Genomic DNA, 20,584 nt, shown 5'->3' on the forward strand with positions numbered 1-20,584 from the left:
AAAAAAAAAAAAAAAAAAAAGAGAGAGAGAGAAAAAAAGAAACAAAGGAAAGAAAAGAAAAGAAACATAGACTATAGGTCTCTTCATCTTCCCGGAAGCATCTATTAGCACAAAAACTGTGTAGCATATTTGAGAGATTTCAGTACTGCATGACCTCATTTTCGCATGTTTTCTTGCAGCACCAGTCACTTCAGAGACTGTTGTGACGGAGGTTTTGGGTCACCGGGTGACTTTGCCCTGTCTGTACCCATCCTGGTCTCAGAACAGCAACAGCATGTGCTGGGGGAAAGACAAGTGCCCCCACTCCGGTTGCAAGGAGGCGCTCATCCGCACTGATGGAACGAGCGTGACCTCAAGAAAGTCAGCAAAATATAGACTTCAGGGGACTATCCAGAGAGGCAATGTCTCCTTGACCATCTTGAACCCCAGTGAAGGTGACAGCGGTATGTACTGCTGCCGCATAGAGGTGCCTGGCTGGTTCAACGATGTAAAGATAAACATGCGCCTGAATCTGCAGAGAGGTAAGCATATGAAGGGCCTCATGTCTGCGGAAGGAGAGATTCAGTGGTTAATGGATAATGGGATCAGTGGTTGGTGGTGAAGAGGCTGGAGTTGCTTTCACAGTGAGTGGGAAGATTGAATTTGAAATAAGGTGCCGTGGTATGAAGTAGGCAAGTACAACACAAAAGCAGCCACAGAAATGAGTGGAAGGTGGAAAGGGAACTAGTGAACTGCAGGGTCAATTTGAAGAGGCAGCTGCTATGTATCTAGGGGATTACCACCTTGCAGATATTTGGGTCCAGTGTTTTCAGATCTACCAATTTTTATGTGAACTCTGTTGAATTTTGCATGTTGCCAGATTTTAAAATAATAACAAAACTGCATGAACTAAGTAAAATGTATTCAGGGATCATCTTCAAGCAGTAAACCAACAGCTTGCCACTTCTGGCCGGGCGGAAAGGGTGTGAGATTTGGACATAGAGCAGTTTTCAGGAGCTCCTTCTTCTGTTACTATCAGTTACTTTGGATGAAATTTGGAATATGGTGGGACTTCAAAAATTTGAGCTGCATTGAGCCTATGGTTGAAAAATGGTAACAATAATTACCTTTAGTGCTTGTCCGGAATGGAGCTTCCCAAAGTGAGCTCTGTATTCCACCTGCATCGGTGTCACCTGGAGGATCCTTGGACTCTATTCCTAACTGGATGGGCACCTTGGAAGACAGGAGTCTAGACATCTATATTCTTTTTTTTTTTTTTTTTTTTTTTTTTGAGACAGAGTTTTGCTCTTGTCACTCAGGCTGGAGTGCAGTGGCACGATTTCAGCTCACTGCGAACTCTACTTCCTGGTTCAAGCGATTCTCCTGCCTCAGCCTCCTGAGTAGTTGGGATTACAGGCACCTGGCACCACACCCAGCTAATTTTGTATTTTAAATAGAGATGAGGTTTCACCATGTTGGTCAGGCTGGTCTCAAACTCCTGACCTCAAGTGATCCACCTCCTCGGCCTCCCAAAGTGCTGGGATTACAAGCGTGAGCCACCATGCCCGGCCTATATGCTTAAGTTTTCAGGTGACTCTAATGCACTCTAAAATCTGAGACCAACTGATGTAGATGCTTCTAATTTAAGAACTTGCATATATATTATTATGTCTTTCTCTTAAGGCAACATTGTGAGATAAAAGGTATTCCAATTTTGCAGAAGAGAGAAATGAGGTTTATTGAAGTTAGATGACTCCCACTCAAGTCTTCTCTTTTCAAGTTGGGTATAACTAGCTATTATTTTATAAAATACTTGACCTTAATATATTATGAGGTCATTTCCAAGTTCACTTAGAACAAATGGTGTCTTTCTGGTCTATTAGAGTCATGGAAATTTGGCATATTCTAGGGAGGATGAGATTTGTAGCATAAACGGTGGCTAATGAAGCTCAAATCAGATGTGTAGGGAGTAAATGGTGTCAGTTTGAACGAATCTTTACTGCCTGAAAGAGACTACGTTCTCACTCTAGGTTGCATACTTTGAGCTCACTTTTGATGCACTCATTTACACATTCATGCAATGTTTTTGGAGCACCTACTATATGCAAGACACTGTGATAGTTATCGGATTTGTAGCATAGAACAAAATAAATGTCAGATTTTCCCTCATGGTGCTTAAAGTTTAATGGGAAAAACGGACTTTAAACAATAGCAATGAAATAAATGTGCAGTTATGAAATGCAATAAAGGCTGTGGAGGTAAATAAACTATGAGAGCACGTAATAAAAAAGCCTAATAATTATTGGAGAATCTACATGGCCTCCTTGCAGAAGTAACCTTTTAGCTGAGACATGAGACTGAAGTAGGAGTCAGCCTCGTGAATAATAAGAATAGGAAGCAGCAGGTACAAAGGTTCGTGCAGCGGGAAGGTTGCTGATGTATTCAAAGAGCTAAAGAAACACCAGTTGGGTGGGAAAAAGTGATAGCAGGGGGTGGAGATATGAGATCGGAAAGAAAGGCAAGGTGGGGTCAAATGGAGGCTTGCAGCTTGCAGGCCAAGGTGCAGGACTAGGTTCTTTACCTTACGGGCAAGGAGGACCCAGTAAAAGATTTAGGCAGGGGATGGACATAATTACATTTGACTTTTTTTTTTTTTTTTGGAGATGGATTGTTACTCTGTTGCCCAGGCTGGAGTGCAGTGGCACTATCTCAGCTCACTGCAACCTCCACCTCCCGGGTTCAAGTGATTCTCCTGCCTCAGCCTCCTGAGTAGCTGGGATTACAGATGCACACCACCACACCCAGCTAATTTTTGTATTTTCAGTAGAGACAGGATTTCACCATGTTGACTAGGCTGGTCTCAAACTCCTGACCTCAAGTGATCTGCCTGCCTCGGCCTCCCAAAGTGCTGGGATTACAGGTGTGAGCCACCACGCCTGGCCAACATTTTAAATGATTACTGTAGCCAATGTGTGAACAGATTGGAAGGAACGAGTCAGAGCGGGGGCAGGAAACACAATTTTATTGGGGATTACAATGGTCCAGGCCAGTGGACCAGGTGAGGGCCACAGAAATGGATGGGTCCCAGATGTACTTGCATTATTTTCTTTTTCCTCCATCTCCGCTTGGTGCCAGATATGTCTGTTGTTGGTTACAGCCTCGACAACCACACGCAGAACAACAACCACCACACACAGAACAACAACAACGAGTCCCCCCACCACCCCACACGTGACAACAACCATAGCTGCACTTCCAACAACAGTCGTGACCACACCGGATCTCACAAGCGGAACACCACTTCAGACGACAACCACTACTGTCCTCACGACAGCAAACACGTGCCCTTCACCAACCCCAAGCACCCTTCCAGAGGCAGCCACAGGTCTTCTGACTCCTGAGCCTTCTAAGGAAGGGCCCATCCCCACTGCAGGTACGCAGATGTATCTTGGGTTTCTTAGAACAGAGCTGTCTCACTGAATGAGGCAGCCCAGTGACTTGCTCTCTCTCAGTGTGTGTGAGTGTGTGTGTGCACATGCGTATATTAGTTTGCTAGGCCTATCAAACAAACACCGCAGACTGGGTGGCTTAAACAGCAGAAATTTATTTTCCCACTGCTATGGGTTCTACAAGTCCAGGGTCAAGGTGTCAGCAGGGTTGGTTTCTTCTAAGTCCTCTCTCCTTGACTCGCAGGTGGCTGTCTTCCTTCTGTCTGTCCTTCTGTGTCCTAATCTCTTGTAAGAATACCAGGCGTATTGGATTAGGGTCCATTGTTATGACCACATTTTACCTTAACTATCTCTTTGAAGGCGCTATCTCACTATACATTTGCATCCGAGGTACTGAGGGTTAGCACTTCAACATATGAATTTTGAGGGGATACAATTTACTCCTTAACAGTAGGCATATGTGTGTGTGTGTGCATGTGTGTGTGTGCATGTGTGTGTGTCAGGAGGTGTTTTCACCAAACTGTTCCTTTTATTTTTTCATGGTTTCTCTTTTCTTCTGCCTTTTCCTTTATGTTTTTGAAAAGTCAGCATTTTGGGTTCTCCAGTTGACCTCTAAGGAGTCTTGCAAGAGATATTTATTGAAGAACCAGGAAAGGTCACTCCTGGTCAGACTCCAGTTCCATTCTTTCAGGGGTTAAGTCGCTGCCTGAGCATTAGAGATTGGTTGAGGAAAGACCTCCAGACGCTTTAAAATATCCCCTGATGGTGAGCTAGTTCTAGCGTTGTTTCTTTTTTTTTTTTCCCCCTGGAATTCTTGACCCTGCAACTTGTACCTCTCACTGAGTGACTTGCTCCATTGCTTAGGGGGGCTTGTCAGGGCTGTCACTGTGTGTCAGACTCTGATTCTTCAGTAAGAATTGGGAAAGCAATCATGAGATGGCTTGAAGGCTTTCTTAGACATTTCAGCTGCCTCAAGAAGTCTTGGATAATTCAAATAGCTTTATGAAATTGAATTGGCTAATTCTGTCATACTCTGAATAGTCACCTAAAATCCATGAACCCTGAGCCAATCAATTCTTGTATGTACTTTTTTATTCCTTTGGGCTTTAAAATAAATAACTACCGTAAAATACAACATTTGTAGTTTCTATTTCTTGATTCTAAAAATTACTTGCAATCCTTGAAGAAAACTTGAAATATATAAAGAAGCACCAAGACAGCCATAAAAATTCCCTGGAACATGGTGATGCGAGCCTGTAATCCCAACTACTTGGGAGGTTGAGGCAGGAGGATCCCTTGAGCCCAAGAGGTCAATTCCAGCCTGGACAACATAGTGAGACTGTCTTTTAAAAATTAGATAAATTAGAGAAAAAAAAGTGGTCGGATGCGGGGGCTCATGCCTGTAACCCCAGCACTTTGGGAGACCAAGGCAGGTGGATCACTTAAGGTCAGGGCTTCAAACCATCCCAGTCAACATGGTGAAATCCCATCCCTTACTAAAAATACAAAATTAGCCAGGTGTGGTGGCAGGTACCTGTAATCCCAGCTACTCGGGAGGCTGAGGCAGGAGAATCGCTTAGATCTCGGAGGTGGAGACTGCAGTGAGCCGAGATTGTGCCACTGCACTCCACCCTGGGTGACAGAGCAAGATTCTGTTTCAAAAAATTAATTAATTAAAAAATTAAAAAAGATACTCTCAAATTCCACCACCCACCACAAACACAGTAACACTGTTATTTTTTAGCTGCCTTTTATCCAACTTTTTCTCTTCCAGAATCAGAAACTGTCCTCCCCAGTGACTCCTGGAGTAGTGCCGAGTCTCCTGCAGACACTGTCCTGCTGACATCCAGAGGTGAGCAGACACTCACCCTCTCTGTCCTCCCTCACCCCTTGGACTGAGGAGTAGGAAATTACTAAAAGTCTTACTGAATCAGATGACTGACAACCTCTTTGGGTCTTTTGTGCCATAAAATCCCCCTGCGGCAAATTGGCCTCAGGGCAGCCTTTGTAGTTTGTTCCTTCTTGTGGCTAAGACAGACAGAGAGAGAGAGAGAGACAGAGAGAGAGAGAGAGAAAGAAGAAGGAGGAGGAGGAGGAGGAAGAGGAGGAGGAGCAGGAGGAGGAGGAAGAGGAGGAGAGAGGGAAAAGAAGGCCCTTCTTGATTGGTGCAATTCTCCGCAGTAGCTCATGGTACATCTCTAGGATGTTTGCTTTTCGACTCTAGGCTAAGTAGCACTTAGATGTCTCATTCTAATTTCATGCACACAAATCTTCTTTGTTGAGACTGCTGAGGGGTTTACTCATTCAACACATTGACTTTTTAGAGTGGAGGGAGAATCAGTCACTCTTTCGTTATTTATCTTGTCATCTACCCATCAAAACTTCTTTAGGTAGTTACTGGGGCCTGGGATGGGGTACACCCTGAAATAAGACACGAATGGCATCCTTGGGGGTGCTAGAGAGGACCACTTGGGGTTGACTCCCCAGTTCTATTACTTTTTGCTGGGATCACTGGCCTCAGTTTATTCCTAGCTTTGTTGTAGAGTTGTATAACTTCATGCATGTAAGGACTTAGAAGAGTGCCTGGCACGTTTGTAAGCACTCACATGGGAGGTGTTACCGTAATGGAGCTAATAATCTAGCAAAGGAAACCATACATCAGTAAGGTAAGTAAATCAGTGTTTGTCATAGTACAACACAGGGGTATGATAGAGTGATTTATGTGGGTGCTCTTGCTTCACTCTGCCTAAGTACAAATCCTGCCTTTTTCCTGCTTGTGTGATTTTAGCTAATCTACCTAATCTCTCTGGGTCTTAGTTTCCTCATTGGTAAAATGGGAATAACACTTATCCTGTGGCTCTTTCTAAGGATTAAATGACAGAATCCATGTAGGTCACTTAGGACAGTGTCTGGCACATACTTTTTTTTTTTTTTCAATGATGGAAGTTAGTATAGGGACAGTTGAGTACCAAAAGCAGGAAGACAAGCATTTACCTAAGTCTGTTTTCTGTTTTCCTTTGTTTTTCCAAAGAGTCCAAAGTTTGGGATCTCCCACCAACATCCCATGTGTCGATGTGGAAAACGAGTGATTCAGTGTCTTCTCCTCAGCCTGGAGGTGAGGGGGCTGTGATTTTTTATTTTATTTTATTTTACTTCATTAATTTCTCTTTCTTTGTTTGTTTCCTTTTTTTTCTTTTCTTTTTTTTTTTTTTTTTTTTTTTTTTTTTTTTTTTTTTTTTTTTTTTTTTTTTTTGTAGAGATGAGGTTTCACCATGTTGCCCAGGCTGGTCTCAAACCTCTTGGCCTCAAGTGATCCTCCTGCCTTGGCCTCCCAAAGTGCTAGAGCCACCTGCCTGGCCTGGGGCTGTGTTCTTATGAGTGGCTTGTCTTTGGATGTGGAAACAATCTGTCATCTGTCTGGTTGTCTTGGGATTCAACTATTCTGGCTCCTTTGTGGCCACGTACCACATTCTCCTGCCTCCTGGGGTGAAAGCAAAACATGCTGCAAGCATCAGTTCTGGCTTCTCCTCTCCTCTGCTCATCTCCAAAGCCCCTCTGTTGAAATCTTCTTTCTTCCTTAGCAACTGTTGACCTGACGCCAGGAATGATAGTAGGAAAACCACCTATTCATTTTTCAAATTTTTATTATTTTATTTTAAATTACACAAATATCACACTAATGCATTTTGTTAGGGGTGCATAAAAACAGATAGAAATAAAATTCTCTTTCACTCCTTGTCCTCAATCCCAGCCCCCTGCCATGAGATAATAACTGTTATTAGTTGAAGATGACCATTCTAGGTCTTTTTTCCATTCCCTTATGTGTCTACATAAATATAGAAATATATAGTTCAGTTTTGTGCATGTTTTTAAACAGTGTTATCATACTATATGTAGCATTCTGCATTTTGTTTTATTCACTTATTGTTATATATTGGTCCACTTTCTTCTTTAATCTATGTAGATATGTATCATTATGTCAAATTGCTGTGTAGCATTTCATATTATGAGTACTCACAGTATTTCTTGTCTATTGAGGGGCATTTAGGTTGTTTCAATGTTTCCTTTTTATAAACAGTGCGGCAGTGAACATCCTAGGACATGCGTGCCTCCCTAACCATTCATGCAAGTGTTTCTGTAGTTAGGATGGGGACCAAAAAGTAAAAAATACTGGTTAAAAGAAATGTGCACCTTTAAATTTAATAGCTTGTTGAAAATGTTCTCAGAAAAGGCTGTACCAATTTATTTTTCCACCCACAGAGTATCTGCTTTCTCACATCCTCCCTACACTTGATATGACCATTTGTGTAACTTTTTCCATCTTACGAGAAGAAAATGTCATCTTGTTCTTTTTTTTTTCTTTTTTTTTGAGACAGAGCCTCACTCTGCAGCCCAAGTTAGAGTGCAGTGGTGCAATCTCCGCTCATTGCAACCTCCACCTCCTGGGCTCAAGCGATTCTCGTGCCTCAGCCTCCCGAGTAGCTGGGACTACAGGTGCATGCCACCATGCCTGACTAATTTTTTGTATTTTAGTAGAGATGGGGTTTCACCATGTTGCCCTAGGTGGTCTTGAACTTCTAATAGAGCTCAGGCGATCCACCTGCCTCGGCCTCCCAAAGTGCTGGGGTTACAGGCATGAGCCACCTTGCCCAGCCCATCTTGTTCATTTCTTATCCTGATTAATGGAGAGTTTGAGTTCCTTTCTATATGTTTATTAGCCAGGAAACAGGCATCCTTTAATTCTGTGAAGTAGACAATGTAACATCACTCTCAAAAGTTCAGAAGAGTCCAGGCATGGTGACTCATGCCTGTAATCCCAGCTCTTTGAGAGGCTGAGGCGGGCGGATCATGAGGTCAGGAGATCGAGACCATCCTATCTAACATGGTGAAACCCCCGTCTCCACTAAAAAAAAAAAAAAATACAAAAAAGTTAGCCGGACATGATGGCGGGCACCTGTAGTCCCAGCTGCTCTACTCGGGAGGTTGAGGCAGGAGAATGGCGTGAACCTGGGAGGCGGAGCTTGCCATGAGCTGAAATAGCGCCACTGCACACCAGCCTGGGTGACAGAGTGACACTCTGTCTAAAAAAAAGAAAAAGCTCAGAAGACAGAATTGGAGGAAACAGACAAGAGTGACTGGAAGGGGACAGGTTTTGAAGTAAGACTGTAACTCAGGATGAAACGCAAGGGGGACCTGATATTAAGACGCTTTGGCCTGCACTAACTCATACAGTGGGAAAATAGAAAATCTGAACTAGTAGTTGATAATTTAAGGGAAATGGGGTGCCAAAGATCCAAACCCTCTTTGTTTATGGGATGGGGTAAGGGTGGGGGACTATTTTCTGACAAAGAAAGAGAAGGCAGTGACTAGAAAGGTGATGGAAAGTAGGGAGAGCATTCTAACACCATCATCCTTTATTCCATTTAAATCTTGAACTATTTTACATTGAATTACAAGGGAATAAGAGGTCGTGTGATTTGTACCTTCCATAAGCTTCTTGATAGTTTTCATTTCTTTCCTCCTTGACCAAATGCCAGAAGAGAAAACCCTTGCTGCTGGCCTGAAGAGAAGGTTGGTGTAAGAAGGCCAGTCAGTCTCTATGGAACATTTAGTCATTAGGGATGAAAAGCAGGGTTTATTGAGCACATATTATGTGCTAGGTCAGTGTCAAGTTGTCTTCTTGGGCCACTTCATTTAATCCCTCTTTAGTAAATGCTCATATTTTTGTTTTATCTAAATCTCCCAAGGCCACACAGCTTTCAGGTGTCTGGTCCGGGATGTCTAGCTCTGATTCTGCACTCTTTAGATATCATTTTATTTTATCTGGCTTTCTAAACTGAAATTAAAAGTCATATTCTTTTAACCACTATTCATTTATTTTAAATTACACAAACATTACACTCTTACTTTTTTGTTAGGGGTACATAAAAACAGAGAGAAATAAAATTCTTTCACTCCTTACTTCCTCTCTTCCCACTGTTCTTTTGGTAATGAAACATTCATAGTGATAATTGTGGTTAACATCCCCCGAGGACTTATCTATGCATTAGGTACTGTGATCCGCGTTTTTGCATTAATTTTCTTATTTGAATCTCACAACAACCTCCTAGGCAACTATAGATATTATCCTCATTTTATAAGTAAAGAAATGGAGGATCAGAGACTTTATTAGGGAAGCTAACACCTACCATTGTAGGTCTGCCATTGTTTTAACACCATACACGTTACATGTATTATCTCTTTTGATTGTCCACAAATTCCTAAGAAATGGGTACCACTATCACCTCCATTTTAGAGCCCTTGAAGATTAAAAACTTGCCCAGTAAATGGCCGACCTGGATCTAACCCATGTCTTTTCAACTCTAAATCACTCTAGCACCATGCTGCTCTGCTTCCTCCTGGTCTCCCCTCTGGTGCCTCTTACAGAATAAGACTACATCTTCATTCACATGAAAAACCTTTCAACCCACTTCAGAGAGCCTGCAGGCTTCTATGGATTTTTCTTTCTCTGGCTAACAATCCTCAATTCCCTCTCCATTTTTTCATGTAATTTTCGGATGGCAAAACTTCCGTGGTTGCAGGCTGATTTAAATCCTTAAAGAGGGTCTTGTCAATCATTGTTCTCTAAAATTAGCATGACCCAGGGTAGCAATTTCTTGCCTCCACTTTTCAATTTCTTGCCTCCATCTCTTGCAGCTCAGAGATGTAGAGTGACTTGTCTTAAGATCACACAGCTGAACAGCGGGAGAGCTGGGAGTCACACCCAGTTTTTAGAGATTTTAAACTGTGCCTATGGATTCCTGGATGGGGGATATCTGTAGATAAGCTTCTTGCGGGAAGGGCATGACTCTCCTGAAATTATATGCATAATTGTATGTATGTATGCACACATATTTTTCTGGGGCAAAGTCCACGACTTTCATTCAATTCTCTAAATATTCTACAAAGCCCTAAATGGCTAGGAACTATAATTCAGTAAAAAATACAAGCACAAACAGACAAAACAATGGTAACAACTCATGTGAAAATATGACATAGGTCCCACTCCCCCAAAATCTGTTAGAGTAATACAAACTCACACCTCGATACCTAGGAACTCTGATCATACCTTTTCGCCTATGGGATTAATTTTATTTCTTTTTCTTTTCTTTTCTTTTCTTTTCTTTCTTTTTTTTTTTTTGAGGCAGAGTCTTACCTCTGTCACCCAGGTTGGAGTGCAGTGGCGTGATCTTGGCTCACTGCAACCTCTGCCTCCTGGGTTCAAGTGATTCTCCTGCCTCAGCCTCCTAAGGAGCTGGGACTACAGGCATCCACCACCACCCCTGGCTAATTTTTGTGTGTGTGTATTTTTAGTAGAGATGGGGTTTCACCGTATTGACTAGACTATACGTGAACTCCTGACCTTGTGATCCACCTACCTCAGGCTCCCAAAGTGCTGGGATTACAGGCGTGAGCCACTGCGCCCAGCTGGGATTCATTTTATTTCTTGCTTGGTAGCAGAAATGTGTGAAATGGCCCCCAGTTGCTCCCAAAAGGCCCCATCTCTACTGGGTAGGGACTCCGAAGCCAGGACATAAAAAGCCACATAACTATGCCATTTCCTAAATAAAATCAGGTGGCCTGGGATTAAGTTCCCTACTGATTGTATCTCAGGCTTATGTTCACTGCCTCTATAACATCCCAATTTCCTATCCTTTCTTTTTTGTACTTTCTTCTCATAGCCTGTTGTGTAGCATTAGGTGGGAGTTGAAAGAGTTGAGTCAGGGAGCCCAAAGGCTCCTGATTATATCCTACCTCTGCCATTTTGTGAGATTTTTGTTTTTCTTGTAGAATCTCAGGTGAGTTATTTCTTCTATCCTTTTCTGAATCTCAGTTTCATCAAAATGTAAAATGGGGATAACAGTAGTGCTTATTGTGTAGGGCTGTTAAGTGACAATATGCATGAGAAAAATGCCTAGTACATAATTATTGGCTTGTAAATAATAGTCATTAGGAGGGACTTCTATTTTTTTTCTTTTCTTTACATCTCTGCTGCTAATCCAGATCACAAACCTTCATTTTCAGGCAGTCCAGCAGGGTAACAAGAGGCCACCTCGGCCAGCTCCCAACTGACTGGCTGTTCCTGATAAGTACATAGATACTTTTTGGTTTTACGATTTTTTTAACTACTAATCACACTAGGGAAACAGCTGAGGAGTGACAAAATCACAAACCCTGAGAAGTTACAAAAGCTTTTACAATCTCATAGTAGTAATTCTCAGTATTAGAACAGATCTGAGATTCTGAAAGCTTTTCACTGACCTCTGTTTAGATGGTTCTGTAGAACTCTCAATTACTGGTTTTATTCCTGTGGGTGAACATCTTTAATTTTCAACTGCCTCTCAGTTGTTTTGTTCTCACATTGCTCAATCTACTGAGGCTCCACTCTATAATTTAGGCTTGAGAATCAAGTTACAGCTGAAAAAGAGCTGTGGTCCAGTTTGCCATCCAAATGCTTCCAGGTTTGTGTTATTTATTTTACAAAGCAACTTCATGTACATGCCTTCTAGCTCAATGCTCTCCTCCAATTTTTAGGTGGCTGGTCTGCAGATATCAACCAAAGAAGACCTACTTAGTGTGCAAATTCTAACGTCCACTCTCTGGATGCCAGATACAGGGCTCAGAGATGTAGAATGATTTACCCAAGGTCACACAGCTAGAAAGAGGGAGAACTGGGACTCACACTCACATTTCAGGGATTTTAAACTTCTATCTACGAACTTCTGGGGGATGTGGGGGAGGCGGGGGGGGGGGCGGGTGCGGAAGTTCTGGCTGTGGAATACTAGGAAACTAAGAAGATGGGAAATTGAGACCTAGAGAAGGCCAAGGAATTGAGAGAAGCCTTGTAGTGAGTTAGGAAGAGAGCTAAGGCAAGAGGCCAGTGGTCCTGATCTCGTGTAGAACTGGTCTTTGCTCCCAGACTGGCAGTTACTGTTTCTCAGCAAAGCTTTCTTGAATGCAGGGTTCCTTACTTACTCCTAAAATATGAGGTTTCACTTTTTCTTGTGCCCCAAATGAATCATTATATCTATAATCAGCAGGAAGTCAAAACTGTAGGACAAATTCAAATTGAAAGCACCAAAAAGCACATGAGGACTTTGCTGTCAATATTCAAATTGGGAAAAATGAAGATTGCTCTGACAATAACAACATTTTTCTTTCCTTGTGATACTTAATGGTGGTTATTTCTTGGTCCCAGGGACAAGAATATGGGGGAGTGGGTTAGGGATGAGTTTAGAAGCATTTTTTTTCTATTACTATGTACTTTTATTTTGCAAAGCCAGTCAAAGCTTCAAGGTCCAAAACAAGCTGGCCTTTCCATGGAAGCATGCTCAGAGGGAAATGTGGTTGGACATGGAATTTTAAATCTGTACCTTGTAACTCTGGCATTTGGTTTGGATATATGACAACAGGTAATATATTTGCTTGCTACTTTATGTGGCATAGGACATGTAAAAATGAGTAAGTCATGGCCTTCATCTTTAAAGTGATCACACTTTAGTGGGATGGACAGGCTTGTGCATAACAAACCATCCTTTAGTGAGCTCTGCTTTGAGATAGAGGTAAGAAAAGGTACACTGGGGCCCAAGATGGAAGAGGTGAAAATGAAAATGAGGGCCAGGGTCAGGGCTGATTTTACTCATTGACCTTTGAATTGGTTCTTCAAGGAGAAAATGCTATTAAGGAGGGAAGAGCCAACAGGATGGAAGAACAGCATGAGCAAAGACAGGCAAATGTTATACAAGCATGATGTCTTTGGTGATTATTTAACAGTCTGGTTTAATCCAAAAATAGGGATAGGAAGCTGGTAATGGTCTAGGTTCTTGAGGGACTTGTATGATCGACTAAAGAATTTATATTTTATTTCAGAGTCATGAGGAATCGTTCACATTTTTTGAGTAGGGAGTGACATTTTCAGTTGTTTTAGGAAAAATTGCTCTGGCAAGGCTATGGAAGATGGATTTGATGGGAGCAAGTCTGGAGGCTCCTGCAATACTTCAGGTGAAGCATGAGTGTCTAGATTAGAACAATAGAGCAGTAACAATAGAGAGGGGACAGAGTAACAGCCATTTAGCAATTAGGAGTCAGAGGACTTGGTGGCCTAAGTGGAGAATGAAGGACGGCTAATTCTCTGCAGCTGGGAGAATGGGGCAATGTGTGGGTTAACTGGCAAAGGAGCTCTATAAGGAAGAGTTAAGTTTGTGTGTAAGATCTTGAGTTTGAAATGCCTCTGAGAAGTGTCTAACAGGCAGTTGGAAGTGTGGGTCTGGGCTGACTCATGGATGCCTGGGTGGGTGTCTTTGCTAATTGGTACTTATATCTGATCAAAATAATTACTACAATGATTCACATTACAAGTGCTAAATAAAGACTTGCCAGTATACCAATACTTTCATGCATATTCTCTCAAAAGGGATAGTACAAGACTAAGGATATAATTTGGGAGGTCATTCCTCATAAATGGCACTTATTGAGTACTTATTATATGCCAAGGCTTGGCTCAATGTGTCCAGTGCATTGTCTCATTGTGAGCAATTGTCTGAATCTGCGAGGAAGATTCTATTATAAGGTCCACGATAAAGGAGAAAAACTAAGGTTTGAAGAGGTTAAAAAATCGGCCAGAATTTGAATCCCAGGTCTCTTTGGTGCTCGAACCTGAGCTCTTGCACATTTTATTATCTTGCCTCATTAGTGGAGGAGGGATAATGGAAGTTCCTGTATAATCACCTAAAGATATTGTGTGAGATGAAGAGAGAAATGAAGAGGTGCAAAGGAAGACTCTCTCCCCACAAAGAAGCAGTATGCTGGGGAAGCTTGTGGTGGAGGAAGAAAAGCCAGCTAAGGAGCTACTCCTAAGCCAGTTAAGGAGCTAGACAGGGAGACACCAAAAGTAGGATGGGATGCATAAGCGCACAAGGGCAGAGGAAGCTGGGCTGTCAAAGCCTAGGGAGGGTGTAGTTAAAGATTAGGAAATTCTAGGAGGAGGCATTTAGAGAGGTGACTGTGTACTGCAGCAGGGTCACCATGAAGTGGACAGAGAGTGTGAGCTCTGTGGGCAGACTTCATGAAATCCCGAAATGAGCAATTGCTAGAGGATGAATGTTTGATGTTCTTTCAAGAAATTTAGAGGGAAGGCAGGGTAGAGAAGGGAGGAGCCGTGGAATAAGCAAGGTGTATTCTGGCATGGCATAGGAAGATGCAGTCAAATGTGGCAGAGGTAGGTTTGATCTAGACCTGGAGATAAGAGAGAAGAGGGTGAGAAGAGAATAAATGAAGGTGTGAGAACAATCAGATCTTATGTTGACCTTAAGGAGGTAGGAGAAGACTGGGGAACCAGGACCTTGAACTTGGAGGTCATCTAATCCATGAATACCAGACCTGATCATGCGTTGGAATTACAGGGAACTCAGTAAAAATATAGGTCTCGTTAGTGTACCCAAGACTTGCAGATGAGAACCTCTGGCAGTGGGGTCAAGAAATCGTATGTTTAACAAACCTCAGACGAGTCTTTTGAAGCCACAGCCCTGGTCCCAAGAAGGCAGTTAGGGATTACTAGTATAGTACACTCTCCTTATTTTACAAATAAGGAAATTGAGGCACAGAGACATTTGAAAAGTTTAAAGAGGAGTGAGCACTCATCCTTAGGTAGGAGTCTCTTCTGGCTTCCAAATTAGAGCTCATTGCCCTATGTTGCACTATTTTAATAAAGTAAAGATAAAATTGAGCCCTGTCAGAACCTGACACTTTTCTGAGCCTTTCGTTGATCAAGGGCATGGAAAAGTTGTAGGAGGAATTGCCATTCTCAGTGCAAATTCAGCAGAAGGAACAGAGAAAGGCAGAGGAATGAAGCAAACCACATTTGTACTCACCAATGCCATTGTTAGGAAGAAATAAATTGGATGCACTTGATTTCAAAGTCAACATCTTTCATGAGGTATTAACAGATTTGTTTTATCTCTCATGCCCAGTGCTATTCACAGGCTTGAATCAGTTGGTAACCCGGCTGGGGGATAAAGGAAAAGGACAAAAGTGGATTCTTATTATTTTTTCTCACAATAGCATTTTAGTCTACCAACTGTACAATTTTTTTATTAATAACACTGGAATTGAACCCATGTAATTCTAGCATCTAACAGCTCACCTTCAGAAATGTCAACCAAATAAGATCAAATAAAATTGCCAAGCTTTAAAAGAGGTATATCCATGTAAGAGAAACAAAGAGTGAAAAAGAAATAAGGGGTGAGCTGTTGAAACACAACACAAAGCCAGCCCCAAGATAGGTCCTCATTGATGGCTAACAAACTGAGCTGGGTGTCCCCCCTCTGTAGGTCAAAACATCTCTCTGATGCAGAGCTGGAGAGGGGTTTCTAGGCACTGGACAGGTCTCTGATTTCACAGCGGGTAGAATAAATGAGTAAACCTCAGTGAGTTCTGCAGTGTGGTCTCTCTGTTTTCTGCCCTGTAAACAAGTCAACAAATAAAGGTACAAATGCCCGTTGGCAAGATCTACCATCTGTAATTGGGGACTGTTGAACCCTGTGATACTCAACAGTACAATGGAGGGGAAAAGAAGTGGAACCTGGAATCAGATGTCATTGTCCTACCATTCACTAGCTCTCATTATTACCAATGCAGCCTTGGGCAAGACATGGAACCATCAGAGCTTTCATTTCCCCCTCTTTCTCTTTCTCTCTCTCTTTTTTTTTTTTTTGAGACAGAGTCTTGCTCTGTCGCCCAGGCTGGAGTGCAGTGGCATGATCTCGGCTCACTGCAAGCTCCGCCTCCTGGGTTCACACCATTCTCCTGCCTCAGACTCCCGAGTAGCTGGGACTACAGGCACCCGCCACCACGCCCGGCTAATTTTTTGTATTTTTAGTAGAGATGGGGTTTCACCGTGTTAGCTAGAATGGTCTCGATCTCCTGACCTCGTGATCTGCCTCAGCCTCCTGAGTAGCTGGGATTATAGACGTGAGCCACTACGCCTGGCCTTTCCTCCTCTTTCAATAAGTCTGCCAAAGTTTGCTTAGCTCATAAGACTCATATTAAAGCTCCAATAAGATAATGTATGTGAAAGTGCTTTGTGCACTTTCAGATGCTTACGTTGTACTCACAATAATAATCATCGATAATAATGATTATTATAATCTCTTTTCCAAAAACTGTACCCATCCAGGTGGTGGAGGACTGGGGTTTCATTTCTTTTCTTTCTTTCTTTCTTTTTTTTTTTTTTGAGATGGAGTCTTGCTCTCTCACCCAGGCTGGAGGGCAATGGCGCCATCTCAGCTCACTGCAACCTCCGCCTCCCGTGTTCAAGTGATTCCCCTGCCTCAGCCTCCTGAGTAGCTGGGATTACAGGCACACACCATCATGCCCGGCTAATGTTTTTTTCTTTTTCTTTTTTTGTATATTTGTAGAGACAGGGTTTCACCATGTTGGCCAGGCTGGTTTTGAACTTTTGACCTCAGGTGATCTGCCCATCTTGGCCTCCCAAAGTGCTGGGATTATAGGCGTGAACCACTCTTCCCATTGTATTCAGTCTCCAGCATTCATCTTGCCACGTTTTCCAAAGTCCGTAGAGCCCAGAGGATAAGAGCTTGGGCTACGAAGGTAGATGATCCTGGCTCCGAGATTTGCTCTGTCCCTTCCTACTATGCAACTTGAGCAAGTTGCCTGACTTCTCTAGGCCACAAGTTTCCCACTGTGAGATGAGGACAATAATGGTAACTACTGCCGAGCATCTTCTGAGAGTCAACTAAGAACATGAGAAGTACTTCACATTGCACTTGGCATGCAGTAAGTGCTCAGTATATGGTAACCATTTATTATTATTGTTGTTGTTATCAATAATTCTGAGGCTTTTAGGTCAAATGCAGATCTTCCCACCTCCCTCAATCAAGATTTATTTATTTTTGTTTTCAAGATAGGGTCTCATTCTGCAGCTCGGGCTGGAGTGCACTGGTGCGATCATGGCTCATTGCAGCCTTGATCTCTTGGGCTCAAGCGATCCTCCTGCCACAGCCTCCTGAGTAGCTGGGACTAAAGGCATGCGCCACCACGCCCAGCTAATTTTTTTTATATTATAGAGATGGTGTCTCCCTATGTTGCCCAGGCTGGTCTTGAACTCCTGCGTTCAAGCGATCTGGCCGCCTCGGCCTCCCAAAGCGCTGGATTACAAGCATGAGCTACCGCGCTTGGCCTCAGTGAAGATTTATTGATCAGCTAGTGTGGGCAAAGCACAGTGCTAGACATTGCCCTCCAGAAGAGAGTCCAGTGATGAAGGATTAGGAATGAGGTCTTATCTGTAATCTACTGAGACCCTTGGCTATTGTCACAGGAGAACAGAAGCCTAAGGAGGTGACTCTAGGCTCTCACAGGGTTGACGAGATTTTGTTGCTAGGGTATCTCAAGAGCAGTGGAAGGTTGAGGCCAAGGTTCAGAACCAAGTTGCCTCTTGAACAATGGTGTTCTAGAATCTCTGGTTTCCTTCTATCTACCTAATCTGCGTGAAATGTGACAGTATCTCACCATTTCTTCCTCTTTCTGAAACACATTGGGTGCGAACACAACTTGCTCTCTGTTCTCTTTCATAATTACCAACATGGACCCCACCCAATTCTTCCTTTTGACCTAAGGAACGCCTGGATGTATGTAATGCTCTGTTGATTTATTCATTTAAGTGTATATATTCATTTAAGTGTATAAAAACATGTAGAGGCCTTCAGAATTTAAAGCAAGTATGCGAATTCAATAAATGTGTGCTTCCACTTTCAACAGGAGTTTTGAAATTCTAGATCTGTGTTAGTGCTGCTGAGAAAGGTCAGAAAATACGAATTCTGAGTAGAGGTCAGCAAAATACGTAGTCCCTTCCTTTGTTATTTAAGTAAAATCTTGTGCAAATGAACATTTCTCTCTAGATTTCAGCTTCCCTCTTGACAAATTAAAAAAAAAAAAAAAGAAATTGGAGGAGACAATTTCAAATCCTTCCCAACTCTTAAACATTCCGATTGTGATTTTTGGATTCTTTTGCTGTCTTTTGGATATATTAAGACCATATCGCCCATGATCCACAGGGGGCAGCGTAAGCCCGAGGCTACCCATGAAAGAAAAGAAACTGTTCTCTGAAGGCTTGCACTTGTCACTTCTAAAATTCCAGGATTGCGTTAAAATTGTATCTTTGAGTTGACTTATTTCAGAACTAATTTTGTTTTAAACATAGGACAGATGAGTCCCAGCATGTATGAATTCAATGATGAGTCAACATATGTGATATCTGTTTTAAAATGCACCCACTGAGAAGACAGAGTGCTCTTCTTTTCAGTTGATTTCCGGTTTGAAGCTCACTCATTAGAGAATTTGTGTTTTCAAGTAGGATTATAATTTTCGTTTTTTCTTTTCTGTCAGACTCGTTAAAAACATTTTTTTTTTTTAGTCATTCAGAGTTGGGTTCAAATCTCCTTTAATTGTTTGTGTCACCTTGGGCAATCAATATAACTTCTTTCAGCCTCAGTTTACCATCTGTAAAATGGGTTTATGAGCATTAAATGTGATAATTTGGCCGGGAGTGGTAGCTCACGCTTGTAATCTCAGCACTTTGGGAGAACGAGGTGGAGGTTCACTTTAGCCCAGGAGTTTGAGACCAACCTGGGCAACATAGCAAAACTCCATCTCTACCAAACAACAACAACAACAACAACAACAACAACAACAACAAAAGACTAGCTAGGTATGGTGGCACACACCTGTAGTCCCAGCTATTTGGGAAGCAGAGGTGAGGTGGGACCATACCCTGAGCCCGGGAGGTTGAGGCTGCAGTGAGCCCTGATTGAGCACTGCACTCAAGCCTAGGCAACAGAGCAAGACCCCATCTCAAGTTTTTAAAAAAACTATGATTTATATGAAGTGCTTATAACTGTGCATGACACATAGTAAGCACTCAATAAATGTATTCAAAGAGAAAGTCTCTGCTAATTTTAAAGCAAGTTTCTATGAATAGGATGGGAACGGAGATATTAAAAGTGGATTCTTAAAATATCTTCTTGTCTAAAAGTGTAATGCCACTTCAGAAGTGCACATAGCACAGTTCTAATTGAGTGACAGAGCAGGTTCTGGTGTATCATGGTAAGCACAGCCATGTTGAAAAGGAAGTCTATCATCACCCTAAGTTCTGAAGGCTCTTACAATTAAATTTAATTCCTTGAAACCGTGGGGGTTGTTTTTCCGCCAGTAGACCAATAGGGATCTGCAAACGTTTTCTGTAAAGGGCCAGAAAGGGCCGGGCGTGGTGGCTCACACCTGTAATCCCAGCACTTTGGGAGGCCAAGGTGGGCGGATCACAGCTCCTCAAGGTCAGGAGTTCGAGACTAGCCTGGCCAACATGATGAAATCCTATCTTTACTAAAAATACAAAAATTAGCCGGGCCTGTAATCCCAGCTACTCAGGAGACTGAAGCAGGATAATCGCTTGAACCTGGGAGGTGGAGGGTGCAGCGAGCTAAGATCGTGCCACTGCACTCCAGTCTGGGAGACAGAGTGAGACTCTATCTCAAAACAAAACAAAACAAAACAAAACGACACAACACAACACTCTCACCCATGAACAGATAAAGAGATTACCACTGTTACAGGTTAGACTATATCCTTCCACTTTTCAGATTTTTTTTTGGAGGGGGGAGGGGACAAGATCTCGCTCTGTTGCCCAAGCTGTAGTGCAGGGGCCCAATCATAGCTCACTGCAGCCTAGAATGCTTGGCTAATCTGTTAAAAAATTTTTTGTAGAGAGAGCATCTGGATATGTTTCCCAGGCTTGCCTCAAAGTTGTGGCCTCAAATGATCCTTCCACCTTGGCCTCCCAAAGTGCTAGAATTACAGGCGTGATCCTTGCCCAGTCTTTTTAATTTTCCTCATAACAATAGATTATTGTTTTTCATAAAAACTTTCAATTTTTTCTTTTCAAAATCATTCTATGTTCTTTTAAACTCACTTTAAATTTCATTAAACAGTTTCATTCAAGAAATCTTTACCACAAAGCTGCTATATACCATTCATATATTTGATAGAATACTGTGAAATGACTGATATTTAAACCATTTTCTTTTTTTTTTTTTTTTTTTTTTTTT

General features: G+C 42.3%; 1 protein-coding gene across 2 annotated transcripts in view; it reads left to right on the forward strand.

The window, feature by feature from the left end:
* TIMD4 (T cell immunoglobulin and mucin domain containing 4) overlaps nt 1-20,584 on the forward strand; it is a 46,915-nt gene that overhangs the window by 8,200 nt on the left and 18,131 nt on the right. The window contains exons 2-5 of one of the 2 annotated variants that reach the window (XM_017854389.1): nt 180-521; nt 3,137-3,412; nt 5,203-5,280; nt 6,460-6,543. In XM_017854389.1, coding sequence (XP_017709878.1) covers nt 180-521; nt 3,137-3,412; nt 5,203-5,280; nt 6,460-6,543 — 780 coding nt within the window. Of the gene's footprint in view, nt 1-179; nt 522-3,136; nt 3,413-5,202; nt 5,281-6,459; nt 6,544-17,956; nt 18,113-20,584 lie in introns of those variants that run through there. The other variant, XR_001881929.1, reaches the window with a different exon arrangement.

Source organism: Rhinopithecus bieti, unplaced genomic scaffold (genome assembly GCF_001698545.2).
Source record: "Rhinopithecus bieti isolate Rb0 unplaced genomic scaffold, ASM169854v2 scaffold_38833, whole genome shotgun sequence".
In the NCBI taxonomy this organism is placed as follows: domain Eukaryota; kingdom Metazoa; phylum Chordata; class Mammalia; order Primates; family Cercopithecidae; genus Rhinopithecus; species Rhinopithecus bieti.